Genomic DNA, 27,714 nt, shown 5'->3' on the forward strand with positions numbered 1-27,714 from the left:
AGTGTATAGCAGTTCAGTCAGAGATAGGGAAGCTAATGAAGGTCTAGTTTTGACAAGGCTATTATATTGGAGGGAGTACAGAAAAAATGAACAAGAGATTGGGATTAAAGTAGAGATTAGGCAGGGTAATCTATTGCAGGAGAAAATATCTCTAGGATTAAATAAGTTAGACCAATGAAGTTCTTTATCAAAGGCTTGAAATGGGGGTTATAAATATTAGAAGAGAAGACACTGGTGAATTATGAGGGTGGACTATAAAAGTTCATTATATTAATTTCTTTAGATTGGTTGCAGGAAGGAATGCCAGTGATGAATTTTGAAAAGTAGTAGACTTCAGGGTTTTATGAAGAGTCTTAAAGTGTTTGAAGGGGGCTGTCAGATGGATCTTCTATTTCTTTTTTAATGTCCGATCCGGTAGTTTTCTAAGTACAGGTCTTTTACCTCCTTGGTTAAGTTTATTACTAGGTATCTTTTTGTTGTTGTAATGGTAAATGGGATTTTTGTTTGTTTGTTTTTAGTTTCTATTTCGGAGAGTTCATTATTAGTGTATAAAAATGCCATCAATTTCTGGATGTTAATTTTGCACTCTGCTACTTTTCTGAGTTCATTTATTAAATCTAGAAGTTTTTTGGTGGAGGCTTTCGGGTTTTCTACGTATAGTACCATGTTATCTGCAAATAATGACAGTTTTATTTCCTCCTTTCCAATTTGGATGTCTTTTAGTTTTTTCTTCTTATACTGCACACAAGAATAAACTCAAAATGGATTAAAGACTTAAATGTTAGGCTCAAAATCATAAAAATCCTAAAAGAAAACATAGTAAAATCTGGGACATTTCTTGTAGCAATATTTTTTCTGATATATTTCTTGAGGCAAGGGAAACAAAAGAAAAAACACATGGACCCTCGCCGGTTTGGCTCAGTGGATAGAGCATCAGCCTGTGGACCTAAGGGCCTCGGGTTCGATTTTTGTCAAGGGGCACGTGCCCTGGTTGCAGGCTCCTTCCCAGCCCTGGTCGGGGCTGATGCAGGAGGCAACCAATTGATGTGTTTCTCTCACATCAATATTTCTCTGTTTTTCCCTCTCTCTCCCACTCTCTAAAAAATCAATGGAAAAATATCTTGGGGTGAGGATTAAAAAAAGAAAAAATAAACAAATGGGACTACATCAAACTAAAGAGTTTTTAGCATAGCAAAGGAAACCATTAACAAAATGAAAAGACAACCCACTGAATGGGAGAACATATTCACCAATGATACATCTGAGAAGGGGTTAATATCCAAAATTTATAAAGAACTTATAAAACTCAACACCAAAAACAATAAACAACTCAATTAAAAAATGGGCAAAAGACCTGATTAGATAGTTCTCCAAAGAGGACATACTGATGGCCAATAGACATATGAAAAGATGCTCAACGTCAATAATCATCAGAGAAATGCAAATTAAAACCACAATCAGCTATCACCTCACACCTGTCAGAATGGGTATCAATAAGTCAACATACAAGAAGTGTTGGTGAGGATGTGGAGAAAAGGGAATCCTTGTGCACTGTTGGTGGGAATGCAGATTGGTGCAGCCACTGTGGAAAACAGTATGGAGTTACCTTAAAAAATTAAAAATGGGCCCGGCCAGGTGTGGCTCAGTGGTTGAGCGGCAACCTATGAACCACAGGAGGTTACAGTTCAATTCCCGGTGAGGACACATGCCCAGATTGCCAGCTCCATCCCCAGGGTGTGTGTGGGGGGGTGGGGGGGGTGGGGGAGGTTCAGGAGGTAGCCAATCAATTATTCTCTCTCATCATTGATATTTCTATCTCTCCCTCTTCCTTCTCTGAAGTCAATAAAAATATAAATAAATAAATAAATAAAGGAACTGCCTTAAGACCCAGCAATGCCACTTGGGGGAATTTATGCAAAGAAACCCCAAACACTTAATTTGAAAGAATTTATGTACTCCTATTTTCATTGAAGTGTTATTTACAATAGCCAAGATTTGGAAACAGCCCAAGTATCCATTAATAGATAAGTGGATGACAAAGCTGGGTACATTTACACAATGGAATACTACTCTGTTGAAAAAAGAAAAAAAAAATTACCCTTTTGACAGCATGGATGGACCCGGAGAACATTATGCTAAGTGAAATAAGCCAGTCAGAGAAAGACAAGTACCATATGATTTCACTCATATGTAGAATTTAATTAACACACTGAACTACCAAGCAAAATAGAAACAGACTCATAGAGAGCAAGCAGACAACTCTGGTGGTGGTGGAGGGACAGCAAAATAGAAAGAAAAAGAGAACTCATGGACATGGACACAAGTGGTGATTGCAAAGGGCGGGGGTATAGGTGGAGATGGAAGGGAGCATAGAGGGGATAAATGGTGATGGAAAAATAAATAAAAATAAATTTCAGAAAGAAAAAGAAATAAACATTTCTCAGACATACCTATAAAAAAAAAGAAGAGAAATATTCCAAAGCCTACTTTTAAGTGATCTCATAATAGCTCCAAATACAAGAGATCAGCACAATATATACATATATGGAATCATGTTGTACAGCTGAAACTATTTGTCAATTATATTGGGAAAAAATACAGGAGACCATGGAAATGTGTTTGTTTCACAACTCAGATTTAGTCTGGTGCAGCAGTTGGCAAGGAGATTAATATTTTTCATTTGAATCTGTGTGTGTTCTTCTCCCCTATATTTTACTTTTGGACAGTTATGGTAGTTTGTGCTAAATGAAATAGTGTCTTTTAGAAAGAATTCAGCTTTAGTGAGTTATAATTGACAAAACTTTAAGTGAAATAGAATCTTTACACATTATTTGTGATACTTTCATGAGATAAGTTTTTCTTGGCTTAAATGCTAGATACTAATGAGGATTAAGAAACGTAAGGAATTATTTTTTGTTTAGATAATATAAGAATGAGCCTCTACATCCATTTTCTCTGTTCTAGCCTCTCAGTAGATTGATGGACTTTTTATAGTTTTATAAAATGTGTTTATGTTAAATGAGTGTTGATCAGGTAATTTTATCTTAAGTCTGTGTTACATTGGATATTCAGAGATAGACACTAACTAATCATTGTGTGTTTTTTGCAGTGGGACTTCCCCTCTTGCATGCCTGAACGCAATGCTGCACACAAACTCCCGAGGTGAAGAGGGCATCTTCTATAAGGTTCCAGGCAGAATGGGAGTATATACTTTGAAGGTAAATATTTTTGGAGTCATTTAAAAAGTAAATCATGAAGTGACTACATATAAATATTTGCATCATAGAGGACAGAATTCTGTTTTTGAAGAGGTAATATTTTTGGCCCTGTATTCAAAATATTTTCTTTTTAGTAATCTGTAACCATCTAGGTAGATCAGAGAAGAGAAATCAATTTATTTTTTATTGTTTATGATAATATTATCTTGGAAGGATGAAATGAAAATGTCTTTCAGAAACTTTTTCAAGGGCCTCACATTTGAATAATGAGTGATACAGCCTTGATGCTTTGTAGTACCTTCTCATTTAATTCTCCATTACAATTTAGAGTTATGGTTATTATTATAATGGAGAAAGCCAAAGTTCAAAAAATGGGATTTTCTTGTGGGCCAAATACCATCAGAATCAGAACCCAGATCTGACTGAATTTCCAAGCCCATGTTCTTTTTACCATAGCGGGCTTAGTAATTTTTAATTCTTACACTTGAGAAGGGACCTTGACCTATCGTTGTCCTTTTCTGAATGAGCTTGAGTAAAAGAGAATTTATTAGTTTAGATAACTGAAAAGTTTAGATAACTGAAAATTCTAGGGAAACTCAGCCTTGATTCAGGAGCTCAAATGATATCAGGGATTGGTAACAATAGATAACAGGGATGTTATCAGGTCTCTCCACTTTATTTTGGCTTCGCTCTCAGCAGGCACTTTGCTCTTTGTACATGACTCCACTCTGCAGGCTGTAAGTCTGGAAAGGAAAGAGTCTCAGGAACTAAAGCAGGAGACTTCAGTTAGTTTTGATTTGGCTTAATTATTTAATTAGTTTGGCTTGGCTCATGTGTGTATACCTCTTACCTCTTAAACTTTATGCTATAATCATAGTATGCTCAGTGGTTGTACATCGCCCATTAACATTAAAAAGATCTAATTTATCTATAATACTTCCTTTTTATGCACTTTGTTAACTTCCTGGGATTATAGGGCTATAGTACCATATGGAGTTGTTTGCATTTCTTTTAGGTTTTAGCGTTCTAGACTTTCCGTATTGTTAATAACGTACTCCATGCTGGACATTGTAGAGGCAATCAAGAAGGATAAACGGTGATCCCTGAGCTCTTGATGTTCACATAGTTATTGAAATAATTGTACATTGACAACATTTAACTGTGACATAAAGTATACTATACTATAAAGTATTGTGATGATATAGAGAAAGATTAATTTTGAATAAAGGAATCTAGAAAGTTTTTGTGTGTTGGTTTGTTTAGTTTTTTAAACTTGTAAGATTTGAGTTGAACTTTGGCAGATAAGTAATGTAAAGAGGGCCTTCCAGGACAAGGGAATAGCTTAAGCAAAGGCACAGCTAGAAGGATTCAGAATGGATTTGAAAGTAGAGTAAATTGGAGTGGTTAGGCCATATCTGTGTGTGGACTAGTGATAGGAGTCAGGGGTCGGGTAAATGTTAGGTAATGATCAGACTTTGGAGGCTCTTGAAAACCTGAGGGGGGTGGGGAAGAGGTGAGTATGTGTGTTAAGAAGGTGGCAGTTTTTTTCAGGACAATAGCATGGTCAAATCCATATTTAGGAAGATAATTAGATAGGGTATGTTTAAGGGTAAAGCAGGAAAATGTGTAAAAAATATGTTATTGTTGTTTGAAAGAAATAATTGGCCTGAAATACAAGAGTAGTAAAAGAGATGGAGGCAAAGAAGTTAGTTATATTTGTATTCAAAATACTTGCTGAACCTGTAGGTCAAAAAGTATGGCTGACAACTGTAAAATTTGTCCTGCATTTTGAAGGAAAGAATAGAAAAATACGGGGTGTGTATTCTAACGAAGTGTACAACCTGAGAAATGGCACTAGGATATAAACGTAAGTGGAAAAGAGCAGTTCTTTACTAGATCAGAGTTTTCGAGTGTCAGTTGTAGGTAGGTGGGTTACATGTCAGAATTATTTTTATCTGATTAGAAAAATAATATGGGAAAATAAAAAATATATTGAGAGGAAAAGAACCATCTGTATGTAATTTTATAACTTAGAAATAACATTAGTTATTTATATGTGTATATTTTTATGTACCACATAAATTCATAAAAGCTGATATTTACTGAGCTCTTATCATATGCCAGGCACAATTTTTCATTTATTAACTCATTTAATTTCAGAGTGATCTTTTAAGGAAGGTACTGTTATTCCTATCTTATAGACAGGGAAACTGAAGCATGAGAGGTTAAGATTTTGATGAAGGGATACACAGTTAGGAGAAGATAAAGCCAGAATTCAAACCCAGAAAGTCTTAAGTTCCTAGTTGTTGATCTTACAACTGTCCTCTTTTATCTCTCACATACTGTGCTGACATAGGTATCCTTTCTGACTAACATTCCACAATCCAGTGTAGAAACCAAAGATTCATGTGATTTAAAAAAAAATAAAGATTTCTTTTGTATTTGATTCTTGATGGTTACTAACCAATATTTGGGAAAAAATTGGATTCAAATAATGGACTATCTTTTGCTACCCAGACTCTTGATTGAATTCACAATACATAATGGTACTAATATATACACAAATATACATATATGTATATGTATATATATATATATGTAATATATATATGTATTATATATTACATGGATGATGCATGCACACATGCTTTATAAAATTTTTATTATATAGGGTTTTTTTTGTTTTTTTTTAAATATATTTTTATTGATTTTTCACAGAGAGGAAGGGAGAGAGATAGAGAGTTAGAAACATCGATGAGAGAGAAACATCGATCAGCTGCCTCCTGCACATCTCCTACCGGGGATGTGCCCGCAACTCAGGTACATGCCCTTGACCGGAATCGAACCCGGGACCTCTCAGTCCTCAGGCCGACGCTCTATCCACTGAGCCAAACCGGTTTCGGCAATTATATAGGGTTTTTTAATCCTCAACTTATATTTATCTGATATATATATATATATATATATACACACACACACACACACACACACACACACACACACACACACACACACACATACACGAAGTTCTTGTCTAATTTAAGTCTCTGTGTTGTGCCTACATATGATTGGCATGTAAAATTTTTACCTTTTGATATAGATTGAAACATTTAGCTACTTTGATCCAAAAAAGAGAGGACTGGGATTCAGAAAATATTATTGGTTCTGCTGTTGAATCCTTTAATACAAAAAAATTAATCTACCCAGTTGAGTTGCAACAATGGGTATCAAAGACTTAATGTAACTTCTGTTTGCTGAATTGGTAATGATTAATCCTAATTGGATGCTTACATTTTCAGAAAGATGTGCCGGATGGGGTGAAAGAGCTATCGGAAGGTTCAGAAGAAAGCAGTGATGGTCAGTCAGATTCCCAGAGTTCTGAGAACAGCAGCAGCAGCAGTGATGGCAGCAACAAGGAGGGGAAAAAGAACAGGTGGAAAAGGAAAGGTAAATGCACCTGATGCATTAAAAAGTACTGTCGGATAAATGCCTTGTTAGTAGTTCCTCTTTTTTCAGAACCTCAATCTGTTAGTCTCCTTCCCTTACCCTTTAGATCAGTACTGTCCAATAGAATTTCCTTCTGTCATGGAAGTGTTCTGTATCTATGCTATCCAACGCAACAAAATAGCCACTAGCTACATGTGTCTATTGAGCACTTGAAATATGGCAAGTGTGACCAAGGAACTGAATTTTAAATTTTATTTTAACTTAAATTTCAATAGCCACTTATGGCTAGTGGCTACCACATTGGACACTACGGCTCTAGCTTTTACCTGGGTTTATTTTCAGCTCTTGGCCATCTATAGCCTGTTTTCGGATACTCTGATTTTATTTACCCCATTAATCTTCTCTTCTAAAATTTGAACACTTATTACTCTAACAACTCTCTCCTTACTAGGAAAAGAATGCTTTTCATTTCTATTAGCAAAGACTAAATTTAGTGTGCTAGCCTTTGCTCTCATCCCCTGCTTGATGTCTGCTTCATAGTTTACCCAAAAACTTTCTTTAAGGAACAGTGTCTTGTGCTACAGCTTCCCTGACATGAATTTTCCATTTAAGGGTACATATTATTACCTATTCTTGCTAATTATCTGTAGCTTCTTGTCAGAGTCTTGAAGAGGGCAAATTGTTTTTGTACCAAAATATTAATAAATTTAGCTATACATGGTAAGGCAGATTTTAAACAAACCATGGTGATTCCTTTTTAAGGACTGATACAAGGCTTTTTTTACTCTGGACTGATTTTACATAGCAAAATAGACATCTAATAGTTTTCCTCTTAGGTTTAAGTTTTAGGTGAGCTGTCTTTGGATCTAGAAACTAAGAGTTTGTTTTTTTGAAATACTTGACTCATTAATTTCAAGTTCCTTTAGAAGTATTGATGTAGAACTGTATCAGAAAAAGTCTTATTTATCCTCATCTCAGTTAATGTGTATGCTACTCCTGGAGAGAATTGAGATAATTGGTGGAATCATGTGCGTTCTCTGGTATGGTTACCACACATGCAATTGGGGAAAATTTGGAATTGTGAGGATTTTAGCTTTTAAGATCACAACCACTTGAACAACAACCCAGACCTCAAATTTTGGGAATGAGTGGAATAAAGGCGAGACAAAGCCAGGACCTGTTACTAATATTCTGATACGTATTTTTAAAGCAATCCCTGTCAATAGTGAAAGGAGGTATAGTCCAGGCCTATATTCCTTATGCACTAAGGACCTTTTTTGGAAGGGTAGAGCTGAATGTATTAAAAGTTCTGTCCCTCCTCTGTGCCTCCCCAGTTTCAACTTTTTAAGTTTAGAAATTGTTGATATAAGATTAGGAAACAAGCAAAGTCATCAGGCTAGAGCAGTGGTCGGCAAACTCATTAGTCAACAGAGCCAAATATCAACAGTACAACGATTGAAATTTCTTTTGAGAGCCAAATTTTTTAAACTTAAACTATATAGGTAGGTACATTCAACTTTAAATTCAACTTTTAAATTCATGGTTTTCGTCTTCCGTTTTTCTTTGCTTCTTCTTTGTAGCCATCTCAAACAGGGCACCTAAAAAAATGTTTCATTTTATAATAGTAAAGCCACCAACACAAAAGAATTACAATTCTTAAATTGATGACAAAAATACCTGTAGGATTTGCAGCTGGTTGGAAAAATACAGGTAACTTTATGCTTCGAGTAGGTACTTTTGTCACCCGCGCGCGATTTGCGGACCCGACTAGCACTAACCACTGCACAATGAGACTGCTGACTGACTGGCTCACTCAACTCTGCATGAATCGCGCATGCCTCCCCGGCTGCGTCTCCCGTTGCCCGACCGACCGACTGACACCCCCCACTTCTTCTAACGCCATTTCTTCAAAATAGACTCGCCCAGGCTGAAAACCAACTTCTGCGCATGGGCCACGAAGTTTCAATCTCACTGTACGTGCGCGCATGTGGTATTTTTGTGGAAGAGCCACACTCAAGGGGCCAAAGAGCCGCATGTGGCTCTAGTCACTGGGCTAGAGAAACAGTTAGCAAGATTCATAATGTCTAGATGTGGCTGGAAACAGGGAAAGCAGTATTAAAGAAGGCCAGACTGCCCTGACTGGTTTGGCTCAGTGGATAGAGCATCGGCCTGCAGACTGAAGGGTCCCAGGTTCGATTCCGGTCAAGGGCATGTACCTTGGTTGCAGGCACATCCCCAGTGGGAGGTGTGCAGGGGGCAGCTAATCGATGTTTCTCTCTCATCGATGTTTCTAACTCTCTATCCCTCTCCCTTCCTCTGTGAAAAATCAGTAAAATATATTTTTTAAAAAAAGGTCAGACTAATAAACTGGAAACAAAATCATGGTCTTGGAAGTCTTGACTTTTCATTAGCCACATATGCTACAGTACCTGTTTTAAGTAGTGGCTGTACAATGTTGTTAAAAGTTGTCTCTAAGAATTTAAGGTAAATGTATTATGATACAGGAAGATCTAAGAAATAACAAAAGAACCCCATTGTCAGTAGCTTATGAGGTAGATTAAAATAGCATAACCTTGCCCAATACTCAGCATCTATAATAATAAAAGTGTAATATGCTAATTAGACTGGACGTCCTTCTGGACGACCTTCCGGACGAAGGCTGGGCTGTGAGGGAAGCCGATGCCGGTAGCCAGGGGAAGGAAGGCCTACTCTTGCACAGATTTCGTGCATTGGGCCTCCAGTAATAATAGAAGATACTAACAGCAAGGTAATAGCAAAATAAAAATTGTGGTTCAGATAAATTGTTTTGAACTGCCTTTGATTCATTCCTTTTCTAGAACTTACCACAATATTGAATATTCATCCTTGGTTTATACTACAATGAAATGTTCCATCAAGATCTTTTCTGATTGTAGGTAGTGTGTTAAAATGAGAGTAGAATGGGCCGTATGTGGTGTTTGGAAGGTGGAGATGAGAGGTACACATGATGTCATATAGAATTCATGTTTACTCTAGCAGCTCTGATATTCTTAAGAAATGGATAAATGCCGGGCTACCAATAGTGAAGAATGATTTAATCTTTCATGAATGGGTCACACATGGTATAGATATGAACATTTTAGATATGTTATATATATATGGATGTTCTTGTAGTCCAGTGACATTAAAGTGGAAAATCTGTAGTTAGCAGTGATAGGAGCCGCAGGCAGCAGAGCAGCTCTAAGTCAGTTGCAGTTATTAATAAAGGTAAAGCAAAATAATTGTGCCTATTCCTTTTTCTTATTTAGGGCTTTTCCTCTCAATCTGACATCACTTTATTTCAAATTCATTGTAAGACAGGAAGAACATTGAGATAGTATCAAAACCCACTTCCTTTTATGTTCAAAAATAAAGAGCTCTGACAGCAAAACTGATACTTCTAGTTGAAAATTGATAGAAACTCTCTTGATATAGTTGTACCTTTCAGCCAAATAGGAATGGAGAACAGAACTTTGAAATTCAGCCCAATATTAGAACTAGTTTATTAATTTCCATGTAAAGTGGAAGAACTTAGAAGCTTGTAGTATTTAGTTCTTAATTTTCAGACAGGAAACAATGTTCAGAGAAGAGTTTTATGAAATTCCAAGCCAAGGTAAGGTCGAATGACTCCAGAAAAATGATTAAAATCAACTTTTTCTGTTGCTTTTTTGGTAGGATCATAGCTAAGTAAGTCTATGTCTTTTCCCCAAAATAAAATATAAATACTGCAGCATGAAGCAACTGCAGAAATATTTTTTACCTTGTAAAAGAAACAAGTTTTTCAGATTTTAGTCTGCTTTTAAAGTGTCTTAAGAAAAACATTAAATGTGAAATGTATCTTTTCACCTACAAGAAATTACTGGTTTTTTCTGGGAGCATGACCTAATGTTAATTTTACTGCTTGTCCAGAACTATTTTAAATCAGGAATTTGCTATATATTGTGTTTTTAGTTGAAATACCATAGTCCTCCCTGTCCTCTAACATTTATATATATATGTTAAGTTGCTGAATGGGGATGATTATGTATAGAAATATCTCCTTTAAAAAGGAGACTAGGGAGAAAAACTCCTTTGGGCAAAGTTAACTTATGTGGGGAGAGACCTTTGGGAGAGATGTTCTCTTTCTCTTCTGGGGTGGTTGGTGGCTGAGTTGGGAGGTTTTAGCTCTGTCATGTATTAAAGATGGCTACACTGTTAGGACTTGGATAATTAGGGTACCCAGAAGCAAGGGAAGGTATTCAGGTATGGCCTCTCCATGTTTGATTATGGGACTGTTTGAATATCACGAGGAGCTAGTCTGCCCAGTTTGGAGTGACTACACTTGCTGTGGGAAGAAGGGGCTTAGAACGGTAACAGTCTTCTCCTGGAAATGAAATTCCCCTAAAAAAGACTGTCCTGTAAATACTTTCCCTCTAAATAAGAACTTTCCCTCTAGAGAAGGATTTAACCTTTTTGAAGATTAAAACAATTTTGGAAACTTCACTTGCTATAATTGTTTTAACCATTAATCCTTCATCTATATAAAGCTAAGTTTTAATTTTTATATTACTGCTTCATTATTTCTGATACCATCTAATATTTCAGAGGGGCCCATTGAATGTTTTTAGGAGAAAATAAAATGTCAGTGATTATTTACTAAAGCTTTAAATTCAAATGTATTTAGTATGAATAGTCCATATCCTGTTGATGTTACTCAATATAATAACCATCCATTGAAATGGGAAATTCTCAGTGCTATAATATATCTGAAAAGCAGTATCTTCTGCACATATATTCAGTGAGTGGTACATAAATATTCAACAACCTGAAACTACTTTAGTAAATTATGCAAAACTGGCTTTAATGAGCACCAAGTTTTAAATGTTTTTCTGAAACCACTTTAGTTTTCTCCACTAGGTTGCTCTTTGATTTTTTGGGTAACATTTTTTGTTTTGTTTTTAAATCAAATAAGTAATGGCTGATCTTTTGACTAGAATTTGTTGATCTGTTGTTGTGTCTATATGTTTATATGAAACATTGTTGTTTCTAACCAGATTCTAAATATGTTTTTAAATGAGTGCTTTTAATATGTTGAGCAGTTCACATTGGAGAACCAGTACATTGGAATATAATCTTGAGAAGTATTGTTTAGGTCATTCTTTATTTGCAAAGCTAAAGAAACATCTCTATTTAAACTATTTGCTACATTTAATCTTTTTCCATTATGTACCATTTGCCAGGTATTTGGGAGAACAATTCGAATAAGGTGTGGGTTCCACCCATATCTAGAGGTATAGAAATAAGCAGATAATTAGCAAATACTTAATAAGTAGCAAGTGTTTATGTTTATCATATTAGGACAGAATTAGAAAAGAGAGTAGCTTTACCATGGTTAGTATTATATGAGACATAGAAAGATTTAATATATTCTTCCCTTGAGAGTATAACTTCTCTTGAAGACTAGACATAGGGAAAGAAAATATATGTAAAGGCAAGAAGGTGGAAGTGTGTGTACAGTGTTTTCAAGAAACCATAGGAATAAAAGTTTGGCTGGAAGAGGGGATTTGTGGGGAAAAAAGAAGAGGAAAGAAGTTGGGATCAGACTGTTAATCTTTATTGCTAGTCTCCATTATTTATAGTTTGTAGGTGTACATAAAGTAATTTCTTAGGAAAATTAAGATATGTAGTATGGATCCGAGAATGGCAACACTGCTGACTCAAATTTTCATAGCCACATACTAAGAGGAACAAGATTTTTGTTTATAATGCCTGCCCAGCATGGCTCAGTGGTTGAGCGTCGACCTATGCATCAGGAGGTCATGGTTCTATTGCTGGTCAGGGCACATGCCTGGGTTGCGGGCTTGATTCCTAGTTTGCGGCATGCAGGAAGCAGCCAATCAATGATTCTCTCTCATCATTGATGTTTCCATCTCTCTCTCCCTCTCTCTTTCTCTCTGAAATCAATAAAAGTGTATTTTTTTAAAAAAGGTATTTGTTTATAGGCCTTTTTCTGTTGGTTTTATCCTCTTGTCTTTTCTGTTGGCTTTATCCACTTGTCCAGTTACTATCTGAGTTAATATACTAGCTTTGATTTATTTTTCTACCTAATAGAGTTTATATTAGTTCAGTTTATTTCTAACCATTGGTATATAGGGCAAAAGAATTCTTTTCCATTCTATTCTCTCATACCTCATTTTATTGCGCTTCACTTTATTGCGCTTCACAGATGCTGCGTTTATGTTTTGTTAACCTACATTGCTTCCATTAGAGAAATCCTCAAGTGCCCTCTCAACCTAGTAGCCCTAAAACTGCTGACTTAAGAGATGTGGAAATATCAGTATTAAAGCTGTAGTAGAGTTTTTGAGGTGGAATGGCCTTATTGCCTTTATTTTAAAGATAGGGAAAACTGGGACCTATTCTATCAATCCAGGTTTCTTCCACTATATCATGTTGTTAGATTTACCTTAAGAACATACATACTGTCCAACAGGCTCTAGAATCTTTTCTAAGTTTATCTAATTTGGTGACTAATGGTTTATATTCTGCTTCCTGTTTCTTCAATCAATTCTTTTGAAAAATTAAAGAATGAAAAGGTATGAATACTAACACCCACCCCTTCCCCATCCTATCATCCTTCACTAGAGCTTTCTGAGGAAATAAACTGAAAAGGGAGGCTGTTTGCCGTAGAACTCCAAAAAGAAGATCCTTCCCAAAAGTGTTTGGTCACAGTTCTTAATACAGGTAGCAGAATATGATTGGGGAAGGCATGGTGCTTGATATCAACTCTGATAACAAATTTATCATTGTCATTTTCCTCCTTAGTATCATCTAGACTGTCACAGCCATCCTCTCCCCAGTCAGGTTGCCCATCACCCACAATTCCAGCAGGTAAAGTCATATCTCCATCACAGAAGCACAGCAAGAAGGCACTAAAGCAGGTAATTATGCTAGTCTCTGTTTATCAGAAGTATAATCTCCTACATTAAAAATGCATGACTCTGGCAGCCATTAAAAATTTCTTGAAAGGATATTATGTTCTTTTAAGGAGAAGTTTCATGCAGTTTCCCAATTAGGATTTAATAATGTATGTATCTCTGTGTCATTGGTTTGTGGTATATACTTTTTTTATCACATTTTATGTGTTCCTAATTTGCTAACAGGTTTTTCTTTGTGTATGTGTTCATTTTGAAAATTATGAATAGTTGTTGAATTTTTCAGGTTTTCTTCAGCATTTATCGAGATAATCAGGTAGCCTTTTTCTTTAAATCTAGTAACATACAAAATTCCACAACTAGACTTATTTTTTATTGATTTCAGAGAGGAAGGGAGGAGAGAGAGATAGAAACATCAATGATGAGAATCATTGATCAGCTGTCTCCTGCACGCCCCCTACTGGGGATCAAGCCCGCAACCCTGTCATGTTCCCTTACTGGGAATCCAACTGTGACCTCCTGGTTCATAGGTCGATGTTCAACAACTGAGCAACACCAGCCAAGCTAGGTTTTTTAATGCTAATCCATACTTAGCTCTCTAAAATAAACTGTATGTTTGTTATATATTTTTAAATATGTTATGGAATTTTCTTTTTTAAGATATTAGCTTGGGGAAAATAGATTTTAGTTTGGATTTTGTTGGGAGTTTTTTTTTCTTTGTGCTATCCAGAAACAATTTTGGAATCAAGATTCTTCTAACATCCTAAACTAAATTGTGTAGTCCCCCCAAAATGTATACACACTTCAACAGCTGATAGCTCCATTGATGTTTCTTTCTTTTCAGATTTAACTTATTGGAATTAATAATTATTCAAAGTGTGTATACATTTTTTGGAACACCCTGTATTTTTCTAGGTTTCTGGGGAAATTTTGAGTAATTTATCTTTTTATTGAAAATTCTGTAAATCTCACTTTTTAAAATTGTTTTCCTAGCATTTCAGTTTTAATTATTTTCTTTTACTAGTCTCTTGGTTTTCTGCTGTGGAGCTAAATTTGGAAATTTATTTTTCTTAGAAAGTGATCCATTTCACCTGATTTTTTTCAAATATTGGTATAAAGTTGTACATAGTATTCTTTTTTTTTTTTTTTTTTTAATATATTTTATTGATTTCTTACAGAGAGGAAGGGAGAGGGATAGAGAGTTAGAAACATCGATGAGAGAGAAACATCGACCAGCTGCCTCCTGCACACCTCCCACTAGGGATGTGCCCGCAACCAATGTACATGCCCTTGACCGGAATCGAACCTGGGACCCTTCAGTCCGCAGGCCGATGCTCTATCCACTGAGCCAAACTGGTTTGGCGTGTACATAGTATTCTTATATGTCTCTTTTTTGTTCTTCAGTGTTGTTCATTTATAATGTACTAGAGACCTGGGGCATGACATTCGTGCACTGCGGGGGGGCGGGGGGGGAGGGAGGATTGTCCCTCAACCTGGCCTGCGCTGTCTCGCAGTCCAGAACCTCTTGGGGGATGTCTGCCAAGGCGTCCTTAGCGCTGCTGTGGAGGCAGGAGAGGCTCCCAAAACCACTGCTGCACTCGCCAGCCGTGAGCCTGGCTTCTGGCTGAGCGACGCTCCCCCTGTGGGAGCACACTGACCACTAGGGGAAACTCCTGCATTGAGCATCTGCCCCCGGTGGTCAGTGCATGTCTTAGTGACCGGTCATACCACTGTTCAGTCGATTTGCATTTTAGGGTTTTATTATATAGGATTTTTTTTCGCCCCCTCAATGCTGCTAGCCAATGGTTTGTCTATTTTATTGGGCTTTTCTAAGAACTAGCTTTTGATTTTTTGAAATGCAAATGGTCAGTAAATAGAAAGTCACTAGTAGTTAAGAAAACATAAAAATAGTGGACTACTTTAATTCTCAGATCAGTATAAAAATCTTAATTATATCAAGCATTGGCAAGTGTGTGGGAAAATGCCTACTGTAGTTTGTCAGTAGAATATAAATTATTGTAGTTACTTAGGAGACAGATTTTGTAACATATATTAAAACTTAATTTTTTATTTATTTTATTTTTTAAATATGTTTTTATTGATTTTAGAGAGTAAGGGAGAGGAAGAGAAAGAGAGAGAATCATGGATGAGACAGAGAAACATTGATCAACTGCCTCCTGCATACCCCTACCAGGGATCATGCCCGCAACCTGGGAATGTGCCCTGATCTAGATTTGAACTGGCAATCCCTCGGTGCATAGGAAGATGCTCAACCAACTGAGCCACACCAGCCAGGGTGTATTTATTAAAATTTTAAGTATATACCCCATAACTAAACAGTGGAACATTTTAGAACTAATATTAAGAAAAATACGTACACACACACACATATATATATACACATAAACACACAGAATAATATTTGCATTAAAGTTGCATGCTCTTTTCCACTTAATAAGTCATTTACTTTTTCTTATTACTGAAACGATTGTCTTGTTTCTCACAGTCAGTTTTCTCTTTCTAGGCTCTGAAGCAGCAGCAGCAGCGGAAGCAGCAGCAGCAATGCCGGCCAAGTATGGCCCTCTCCTCCAGTCAGCATCTCTCTCTGAAGGCTGTCAAAGCTGCCAGTGACTCTGTGACTGCCAAATCTGGTAGGTAGATGGGAGTGTCTTTTCAGTGGAAGTTTCTTTATTTTTATTATTTTATTTTATTTCTTAATTGAATTTATTGGGTTGACATTGGTTAATAAAATTATATGGGTTTCAGGGGAACAGTTCTATAATACATCATCTGTATATTGTATTGTGTGTTCACAACCACAAGTAAAGTCTCCTTCCACACCATTTATCCTCCCCATTACCCTCTCTTGCGTCTCCCTATCCCCTTCCCCTCTGATAATCACTGTACTATTGCCTGTCTCTGAGGGGGGTTTTGTTTGTCTGTTCTGTTGTTTTTGCTTAATCTTTTCATCAATGGATGTTTCTTTTTCTGATCGTTTCATGTTGGTTTTCCAATTTGTATACTGTAGCATTTATTTTTAAATTATTATGTTTATTTACATAATTCTTGTACGGCCAAATCATTGACTTACTAGTAATCTTTCCAAGGTAAACAGAAAATTTATGCAAATATTCATGCAGTTATTAAAAAATACATAAGTGGGATTTGTATGTTAGAGTGAGATCTATGAGTAATGTAACTTCCAAGATGTCTTAGTAATATTTGGAAGCTGCTAATCAGTAACCTTAGAAAGCTGATATTTCCAAAAGATGCTCAAACCGAACTCTTCACAAATTACCTCCTTTAAAAAGAAAAGGTTTTGCCCAGCTGGTGTGGCTCAGTAGTTTAGCGTCAACCTATGAACCAGAAGGTCACGGGTTCAATTCCCGGTCAGGGCACATGACTGGGTTGCGGGCTCGATCCCCAGTGTGGAACTTGCAGGAGGCAGCCGATCAGTGATTCTCTCTCTTCATTGATGTTTCTATCTCTCTCTACCTTCCTCTCTGAAATCAATAAAAATATATTTAATTAAAAAAAAATCAAAAGAAACTAAAAATATATGCAGCCTTTGAATTTCCATTGGACAGACCTGAAGGCCTTTAGATTTGTTGTTATCGCTTACTTTGTTTTTAATCTAAACTGGTCTGGATATAGATTTTGTGTTTTTTTATGCAATTCATTTTGATGCCAGTTAATTATATGTGCCTGCCAGATTTAAACTGTGTCTTGCAGAACTTTGCATTTATGTTAAGAAGGAAATTTACCAAAAGCCAATAATGTGCTGAGAGGAAATAAGGGATTTTACCTTTTTTAAAAATATATTTTTTTATTGATTTTTTAAAGAGAGGGAGAAGGATAGAGAGATGGAAACATCAATGAGAGAAGAACATCATCGATCGGCTGCCTCCTGCATGTTCCCCACTGGGGATCGAGCCTGCAACCCTTGCATGTGCCCTGACCGGGAACCGAACCAGCAACCTCTTGGTTCCTGGGTTGACGCTTAACTGCTAAACCACACCAACAGGACAGGATTTTACTTTTTTTCTAGGCTTAATTCTCAGACTCAGAACATATTTGCAAGGTCACCTTACCTCATATATAACTACTTTTAGTTAGTATTGAATGGTTTGTTTGATTAATTGGTTTCTATCTATAACCTTAATGTCACCAGTCTTTTGTATATTTTTCCCTAGCAGTATGGGAAGGAAAGCAATCAGATGGACAGTCAAGCAGCTCCCAGAACTCAAACTCTAGCTTTTCTTCTTCAGTTAAAGTGGAAAACCCTTTGTTAGGCTTGGGGAAGAAGTCATTCCAAAGGTCTGACAGACTCCACACAAGTAAGTTAATTTACAAAGACTTCATGTTTTTATCAACTTATTTTATCAACCCAGTGTCTGAAATTCATCAGCTACCTGGCTTAATTTTACTTCCTGTTCACCTATGAGGTCTTGACCATTTTCATGTCCCTCCTGTCCTTACCAAACTTTATTCAGAATAAGATCTGTTATCAGGCCATTTTTGTGGTTTATTTCTTTTTCTGATCATAAGTTGCTTTGTCTGGCATTATTTACATTTTATTTCTAACCGTACAGAAAAGGCTTATAATTAAACATGGCAAACTGAACATTTTTTTCCTGCTCCCTCTTAATCCCACAAAAATGAGAATATGGAAATACAAAAGGGTGAAGAAAACAAGGAGATAGCCGATGGGTAGGCAATGTCAACAACTTTGAAAGATGAAAACTGGATGGGTATTTCATAGAGCTGAGTAGCAGATGCCAGTAATAAGCAAGCCAGCTAAGGCTGTAGAATACCAGAAAGGTTCCAGAATTGGAGATATAAAGGATCAGGATAGAGAGGGTGAGGCATAGATTTGAAAAGAAGAACCTTCTTTAAGGCCCTGGCCGGGTAGCTTAGTTGGTTAAGAGCATCATCCCAGTACGCCAAGGTTGTGCGTTTGATCTCCGGTCATGTAAAGCAACCAATAAATGCATAAATAAGTGAAATAACAAATCAATGTTTTTTTCTCTCTTTCTAAAAATCAATTAAAAATAAAAAGTTAGTAAGAATCAGTTTGATGCCTCACCCCCCTAGTAGGAGATAGATTTATTTTGAAGTGAAATTAAGTCATATAGATTTCCAATTCAGAGATACTACACATAGCAGAGGGCAGACAATGAGGCAATGTACTGGAGTTCGGGAAATTAAATAAAATACGAATACTGAATAGTGATCCTCTTGTTTGGCTTCCAGAATGCTAGTAGTGAGGCATATTTCTACTACCACTAGTTCCTTACTAACTATGCTCCAGCAGGAGATTGGTGGATTGGTAACTAAAGAAATGGAATAACCTCAGAAAAAAATCTGCAAGCACATTTATAGACTCGCTACTAAACAGAAATCATCTTGGTGTTCTCCCGTCTACAAAACCCAACCCAAAATTTTCAGTCAGCCTTTTTAAGTGCCTGTCTTTTAATTATGCCTACTAAGGATCATCTTTGAAGAAAATCCCATTGTGAGGACAGAATATGAAATATAGACTCAGAAGAAACAAGCGATTGAAGAAGAAAAAAATTTAAAACAATAACCTTTTAAAAAATATTTTTTTACTCATTTCTGAGAGAAAGGGAGAGCGAGAGAGAGATAGAAACATCAATGATGAGAGAGAATTATTGATTGGCTGCCTTCTGCACAACCCACATAGAGGATCGAGCCCCCAACCGGTGCATTTGCCCTAACTGGGAATCCAACTGTGACCTCCTGGTTTATAGGTTGATGTTCAACCACTGAGCATGCTGGCTGGGCCAAATAACTTTTATTTTAAAAAATTTTTAATTGGATTTATTGGGGTGACACATTGGTTAATAAAATTATATAGGTTTCAGGTATACAATTCTATATTTTAAAACTGCAGTATCTATAGGAAGAACTAAAAGATGATATTGTACCCATGAAAGAATAAAATACTATATTAAATATCAGAAAATAGAGTTCTAGGATATTAAATAATGTGGTAGCAGAAATAAAAAACTATGATAGAAATACAAAACGTTAAAGGTGAAGAAATTTCTCAGAGCATAGGTAGGTCTAAGGCGAGTTTCATATGAGGAGGTAAGAAAATTAGAATGCTAATCTGTGCTGTCCAGTGTCTTAAATAATAGGACTATCAGAAATAAAAAATAAATTGAAAGAAAGGTAAATAATCCTATATAATAAAACCCTAATATGCAAATCGATTGAACAGTGGAATGACTGGTCGCTATGAACTGACCACCAGGGGGCAGATGCTCAATGCAGGAGCTGCCCCCTGGTGGTCAGTGCGCTCCCACAGGGGAGCGCCACTCAGCCAGAAGCCGGGCTCACGGCTGGCAAGTGCAACTGGCAAGTGCAGCAGCGGCGGTGGCAGAAGCCTCTGTGACAGCACTAAGGAGCAATGACCCGAGCGGTAGGGAGCAGCAAGTAGGCGGGCGGTAAGGAGCGAGGGGTTCTGGACTGTGAGAGGGATGCCCACCTGCCGGCTTAGGCCTGCTTCCCACAGGGAGCGGGCCTACGCCAGCAGGCGGACATCCCCTGAGGGATCCCAGACTGCAAGAGGGCACAGGCTGGACTGAGAAATCTCCCAACCCCCAGTGCACAAATTTCATGTACCAGGCCTCTAGTAAGAGATAAAATACAAGAAAATTCGATAGACTTGAAAGCCACAGATTTCAGACTGAAAGTACATAATTGGTGTCAAGAAATAAGAATAAAAGGAAACCTATTCCAAGTCACATTCTTTTGAAATTTCAAAACATCCAGGACATGAGAGATTTGCAAAAAACCTCCAGAGAGAAAAAAATAATTCATTTATAAAAATTCAAGAATTGGCCCTGACCGGTTTGGCTCAGTGGATAGAGCGTCGGCCTGCAGACTGAAGGGTCCCGGGTTCGATTCCGGTCAAGGGCATGTTCCTGGGTTGCGGGCACATCCCCAGTAGGGGGCGTGCAGAGGCAGCTGATCGATGTTTCTCTCTCATCGATGTTTCTAGCTCTCTATCCCTCTCCCTTCCTCTCTGTAGAAAGAATCAATAAAATATATTTAAAAAAATTCAATAATTGGAATGGCAGACATCTCTGAAGCAACATAAAAGCTAAAAGATTGTATAGAAATGCTGACAAAATTGTAAAGAAAAGCTATTCCACACTCATTTATATATTCCAGACCTTTCCAAACTATTACGTTTGAGAATAGAATTTCAGACAACTTTTTTTTTTCCAGACAACTTCTTTATAAAAATATGATTTGATTCCAGGTATGGTAGTGAATTGGTATATTTTTCTTAGAGATAGTATCTGCCATAAACTGAATATGCCCTTTGATCATTAATTCCATTGCCAGAGATTAAAAATACTCATTACACAAATACTTGCAGAAGGTATACTAATATGCCAAGCACAGGTTTAGGGCCCTAGAGACGTGACAATGAATAGAACAAAATTTCTTCCTTTGGGGGCCTATCTTCAATTAAAGTCACAATTGTAGTGCCTGGTGCGTAGGAGGCCCTATATAAGTGTTTACTGTTGCTGTTATTTATCATTATTTTTGTTATTACTACTAATATTATCTTAAATTTACTGAGATGTGCCCTGGCCGTTGTGGCTCAGTTGGTTGGAGCATTGACTCATATACTGAAAGGTTGTGGATTCCCTTCTGAGTCAGGGCATATACCTAGGTTTTGGGTTCATATATGGAAGGCAGCCAATCGATATTCTGTCTCATATTCGTATTTCTCTCTTTTTCTCCTCCCATCCCCCTCTAAAATTAATAAGCATATCCTTGGGTGAGGATTAAAGAAAAATTATTCAGACCGTTTTTGGAATAAATACTATAAGTATAGAATTCTGTGTTTATTGGATCAAGCCTGTCAATCTGAAAAATAGCTCAGCTTCCCCCCTCCCCCCATCCTGTCTTTTTGGGGCTTCTTTTAGTATGCTTGATTTATTAATAATTGAGAGAGATGTGTTGAAATCTTACTGGTGGCTTTGTCCAGTTCTCCCTGTTGTTCTATCATTTTTTATGTCACATATTTTAAAATATATTAGATATTTTCATGTTTAAAATCCTCCTGATGGATTGAACCCTTTATCATTATCACTGTTTATTTACTTTATCAGTCGCTGATTAGGTTTTTTACTTAATGTATCATAAAGGATACACCAGCTTTCCTTTGATTAGTTTTTTCCCCTGATATATCTTTACTTTGTTCATTTCTGTGTGTCTTTGTGTTTTAGGTATGTCTCTTTGCAGAGCATATAGCTAGCTGAATTTTTAAAATTTGTAAATCAATATGACAATCTCATTTATTCAGTGAGATTTATCCATTTACACTTATTGTAATTGCTAATCTATTTGGACTAGTTTCTGCAGTCTTGTTTATTTGTTGATTTTTGTCTTCTGTTTTTCTTTTTCAAAAAATATTTTTATTGATTTCAGAGAGGAAGGGAGAGGGGGAGAGATAGAAATATCAATGATGAGAATGATTGATCGGCTGCCTCCTGCACGCCCCCTACTGGGGATTGAGCCTGCAATCCAGGCACATACCCTTGACCAGAATCAAACCTGGGACCCTTTAGTCCTCAGGCTGACGCTCTATCCACTGAGCCAAACCAGCTCGGGCTTGTAATGAGAACATTTAAGATCTACTCTTAAAAGTAATCATCTTGATTTTCCTCCAAAACAGAAGAGCTTTATAACAATTTAGCACTGATATTTTATATCTGGACTTAAATAATATTGTCTGACATTTCTCTTCTTAATCTCGCAAATCAGACACTAGACTACTATTTTTTTATACAACAATGTTGATGTACATTTATCTAAATGTTTACCTGTTTTCATTGTATTCCAGCCCATCTCTCTGTAATAACCATCCTTCCTGTAATTTCATCAATTTTGATAAATGTACTGTCAATTCTTTAAATATTGCTTTTTACTCTTAATTTTCTCCTTGTCTTCAATCAAGCATTTATTAGATCTCATTCGATCATTCATTCATTCTATCATGTTTCTGCTAAAGCTCTCAAAATATTTCATCTTTCTTATATTCTGGGTAAATTGTTTGGCTGTATATAGGTTATAGCCCCCCCACCCCCTAAACAGTGTCTAAACTGCTCTTTAATATAGTCATAGTATCTGATTTCAACAGTTTTTATTCTAATTTGTGGAAGTCCTGTTTATTTTTTCAAATCTTTGCGTTCACTACTAATTATCCTCATCTTTACAATGACATCTTTTAGATGTTAAATTGTTTTATACATAGCTATCCTGTATTCTATACACTGATGGCCAGATTATTATGACCACCTGTCGTTTGTAGGCAAATTAGCTATAATTTCATGCTGAAGTTGCTAGAGGGCCATACCATTATAAATATGGAAGCAGGTTGTTTACCAAGACAGTAGAAGTGATTTTTTTTTAAGATATGGGTAAACAACTCGATTTAACAGCCTTTGAACGTGGAATATACACTATATAGATTTGAATTTTTCTATTTTTTAAATCAAATTTTGTATATGTGTTATTTATTATAAACTTCCTCAATTCTATTGGGGAAATAACCAATTCTCAAACATACATAAAATATACTTTTAGTATAGCAAAAGGTTCAATTTTATAGACCTTGTTCTATTTTTGCAGACAAGATAAATTATATTTTTTTATCCTTTATGAATGAACAAAACTTGCTTTGTTAGTCTTAGAAGCACTATTTCTAAGAACCTAAGTGTTACCTTCTTCATAGTGTGACATTTAAAATACTTACAATTATAGATGTGTTTGTTTGTTTGTTTATTTACAGAACATGCTGTAGTTTAGATAGAAACAGGAATTTGAAGGAGGCCCAAATGATTCTTTTTCATATTTTTGTAGGGCAAATGAAAAGGACGAAATGTGCTGAGATTGATGTTGAGACACCAGACTCCATTCTGGTTAATACAAATCTTCGAGCACTGATCAACAAACACACTTTTTCAGTCCTTCCTGGAGATTGCCAACAGCGACTGCTTTTGCTTCTTCCAGAGGTGGATCGACAGGTGCGTGATTTCAAGCAGAAGCAATTTTATAACCATTCTAAAGCTTCCTTCACTCATCCCCTTTTGAAATCCTGAAATCTTTTAAAATAGCTTTTTATTTATACCTATAAAGAAGTGTTATCAAAGGTACTAAACAAAAAAATAAGAATATTTTTAGCCACTATGAGGGCATATTGGCACCTCTGCACCTCAGTGGGTATTTGAGCAATTTTGGAAGGCAATTTTAATTTATAATCTTGACATTTTGACAAGAGTTTGTTTGTTTGTTTTTTTCTTTACAAGCTCACTCCCCAGGATGTCCAAGTAGTTACTTAAATTTTCTTCAAAAAATTCTTTTTTACTTCCAACTAACATTTAGGTTTTTAATTCATCTAGAATTATTTTTGTATTGCCCCGAAATTGGGATTCAACTTTATTTCCTACTGAATAGATAACCAGTTGTTCCAAAACTACATACTTGTATAACCGTCTTTTTCTTACAGTTTGAAATACCATTTGTGTTATATGTTCTATATATTTACATGTGGTATGTATTTTACAGGTGCAATTGAAAAGGCAATTTCCCCCCTTCTCAATTTTGTTATTTTTTTTCCATATGAATATTAAGGTCATTTTATTAATAAGAAAATCTTTATTGGGATTCTAATAGGAATGTAGATAGTAACTTTGAGGAGAATGGCAGTTTTAGTAAGTTTTTCCATCCAGGTTTTTTCAGATATTGTGTTTTATGCCCTTAAATGAGATTTTGTGCTTTTAAACCAGGACAGGAAATAAGAAATCTGTAATATAAAGAAGAATCTTAAAACCTTTAGCAAGACATCATGACATCACAAATCAAGTCAATAGACAGATTGGGTGAAATATTTTTGACATGACAGTTTTACTATGAATAGTAAAGGATTCTCACAAGTTGATAATAAAAATAAGCAGCTGCATAGAAAAATGAGCAAATTATAGGAATTGGCATATTATGAGATGGCAAATAAAAATATTCAGTGAAAGTACAAAAAGATGCACAACACTCTAGTAGACAGGATATAGGAAATTTTTACCATTTCAAACCCATTAGGTTGACAAAAATTAAATAGCATCTTCACATCTATTATTTACAGGTTAAAAGGTATGCTCATATTTTTAGTAGAAATATGAATTGTTTTAGCCTTTTTAGAAAATAATATGTAGTAACTCATAAATATTTCTTTGCTCTCAGAACCTCTCCCACAGAAATAAAAGCACTAGTATATTCATCTTTACCAGAATGCATATTGCAGCTTTGTTGATTATGGGAAAACATGGGAAACAAAGTATATGTATATGCATAGGAAATTGGTAAATGAATTGAGGTACATTATAAATGAAATAATATGCAGGTATTACAAAGTTTCTAAAACTGTATCCGTGGACTTGTAAAGACTTCCACAATGTATTCTTGAACCAAGTGAGATTCAGAGCAGTGTATAAAACTTTGTCACAGTTTTATAAAAAAAATAATAAACCTCTCAGAAGAAAAACTCTTATGTTTTTATTTGTTTGCAGATGTTTTTTCTTTTTAGTATAATTACTCAATGGGGAATGGAATGAAAGGAGAGGAAGAAGGGAAAAGAGGTAAAAAGGAAAGAAGTTTTTTAGAAAACAAGATTATAACAGGGTGTGTCCATAATAAGCAGCATAGTATGATATAGTCATGTTTCTATAAAAGTGAATGTACATACATTCTTTTCTAAAAAGAAAAAGCCATATTCCACCTGAAACGTTTGGCTTTCTTTGTAAGCTTTCCTTGGCTTACTCTTTGACCCAGGTTGGTCCAGATGGTCTGATGAAGCTAAATGGTTCAGCCCTTAACAATGAGTTCTTCACTTCAGCAGCCCAAGGCTGGAAGGAAAGACTCTCAGAAGGTAAGTGCTCCACCTTGTCTCCTAGCATGTGTATGCACTTCGAGCCACTATGAGGGCATATTGGCACCTCTGCACCTCAGTGGGTATTTGAGCAATTTTGGAAGGCAAAGGACAGGGTATTTCCATAGGGTTAAGCTAGCTATCTTGTGTGAAATACACTGCTAGACCTGTATCAAGAACCTACGTATCCAGGTTTGGCTCCACATGGAGTTCAACAATATGTTTCTTTTAAGGGTTTAAAGTCACATGGGAAACTAAAGAGTACATATGTTTAGTCCCTATTCCCAAACATTCTGATTCAGTAATTCTAGGTGAATTCCTAGGAATTAAAATTCTAATAAGCTCCCTAAAAGTAGAGTATAGAATTAGAGTTATTTTATGATGGTATGAGTTATGGTTTGGTAAGCAGTGAGATAACTTCTTTATTACTGCCCAAACTCAATAACACTAACAGTGAAAAGAATCAGTAAGAACTTCTTAAAAAACAGCTTTATTGAAAAATGTTTACATACTGTAAAACTTACCATTAGAAGTATACAGTTTAGTGGCAGTCAGAGCGTTTTAATAAATATAGATTATGACTTAGAATTGCTGACTGTGGTCACTGGTTTACCATGTGTGCCTTGCTTTTAATTCTGATCTAACAAAGTTACTGAGAGTAAATTATAAAGTATAAAAGAGCGATTGATTTATTGCATTTGGACAGCACACAGTATCAGTCATATTAGCGGTTCTTAACCTTGGCTGCTTATTATCTCTCTCTCTCTCTCTCAGATCACTAAAAACATTTTTAAAAAGTTGGTTGGTTGGAAAGCTAATTAAACTTTCAACTTGCTCAAATAGAATTACAAAAAGGCAAAATTGTGTTTTTCACAGAGATACAGTCCACTGGAATCAACAACACTGGACAGCTGTTAGAATATTTAGAGTCCTGAGATAATAAGAACCCCCGGCATCCTTTAGGACAGTCCTCTGTTGTCCTTTCTTCCCAATCAGATCAGTGGATGTGTGGAATGACACCACCACCAGCAGTTGTAGCCTTGATGAGAGAGTCCAATTCTTCATCTCCATGAATAGCAAGCTGCAAATGATGAGGGGCAATACACTATTAAGTCTTTTGATGCGTTTCTTGCCAATTCAAGTACCTCTGCATTGAGGTACTCCAGAATGGCTGTGTTGTACACAGCAGCAGTTGCACCCACACGTCCATGACTGGTCATCCTAGATTTCAGGTATCGATGAATACAGCTCACCGGAAACTGCAAGACGGCTGTCTGCAAGCTGAAAACCACCTTTGTCTTGGCCTTTCTGGAGTCTTTCCCAGTATTACTGCTAGCTATTTCAAATTCTGCTGAACTCAAACAAGCAAAGCACAGAAAGGACTAGTAAGACACCCAGTGAGATTCTACTGCCTACTCCATCGCAACTCAATTCACCTCATTTGCCCATTTTTAAAATGGGATTTTTTTATGTTGATTTGTATACTAGTAAGTTCTTTATAAATGTTGGATATTAACACTTTATCAGTGGGTTGTCTTTTTTATTTTGTTGATAGTTTCCTTTGCCGTGCAAAAACTTTTTAGTATGATGTAGTCCCATTTGTTTATTTTTTCATTTGTTTCCCTTGCTCAGGGAGATATATCAGAAAAAATATTGCTACATGAAATGTCTGAAATTTTACTGCCTATGTTTTTTTCTAGAATTTTTATAGTTTTAAGTTTTACATTTAAGTCTTTAAGCCATTTTGAGTTTATTTTTGTGTATGGTGTGAGAAAGTGGTAAGGTTGCATTATTATGCACATATCTGTCCAATTTTCCCAACACCATTTATTGAATAGACTATCTTTATGTCTCAGTGCAGGTATCATGGCAGCTGTCCCTTCACCTCTCTCCCTAGAGCCACAAAGCTCATTCTCTCCTCATGTGCCTGTAGTCTGTTCCACTTTCCCCCGAGGCCTGAGCCCAGGGTGATGATTACAAATGAGATTTTGTGCATTGGCCCTTTAAGAGCACACCTGTGTCTCTAGCAGACACTATCTCTCTCCCTGGTGGACAGAATACCCACTGATTTTCACAGCCAGATGTTATGTGGGCACCTCTTCCTGGCTCTGTGTTCTTTGGGCCGGGGAGCCTGGCTTGGGGTTGAGACCTCATA

The 27,714-nt window shown here is 36.3% G+C and overlaps 1 protein-coding gene and 1 pseudogene across 1 annotated transcript in view; one reads left to right on the forward strand and one right to left on the reverse strand.

Moving 5' to 3' along the window:
• ASXL2 (additional sex combs like 2, transcriptional regulator) overlaps positions 1-27,714 on the forward strand; it is a 69,797-nt gene that overhangs the window by 22,801 nt on the left and 19,282 nt on the right. The window contains exons 6-12 of the mRNA XM_023745812.1: positions 3,110-3,218; positions 6,518-6,665; positions 13,485-13,600; positions 16,119-16,245; positions 17,788-17,931; positions 23,501-23,664; positions 25,463-25,559. Of these exons, the coding sequence (XP_023601580.1) occupies positions 3,110-3,218; positions 6,518-6,665; positions 13,485-13,600; positions 16,119-16,245; positions 17,788-17,931; positions 23,501-23,664; positions 25,463-25,559 (905 nt within the window). The remainder of the gene's footprint in view (positions 1-3,109; positions 3,219-6,517; positions 6,666-13,484; positions 13,601-16,118; positions 16,246-17,787; positions 17,932-23,500; positions 23,665-25,462; positions 25,560-27,714) is intronic.
• The window catches only part of LOC106694704, a 1,715-nt pseudogene continuing 396 nt past the window's right edge, over positions 26,396-27,714 (reverse strand).

This window comes from Myotis lucifugus, unplaced genomic scaffold (genome assembly GCF_000147115.1).
Source record: "Myotis lucifugus unplaced genomic scaffold, Myoluc2.0 scaffold_584, whole genome shotgun sequence".
NCBI lineage: Eukaryota > Metazoa > Chordata > Mammalia > Chiroptera > Vespertilionidae > Myotis > Myotis lucifugus.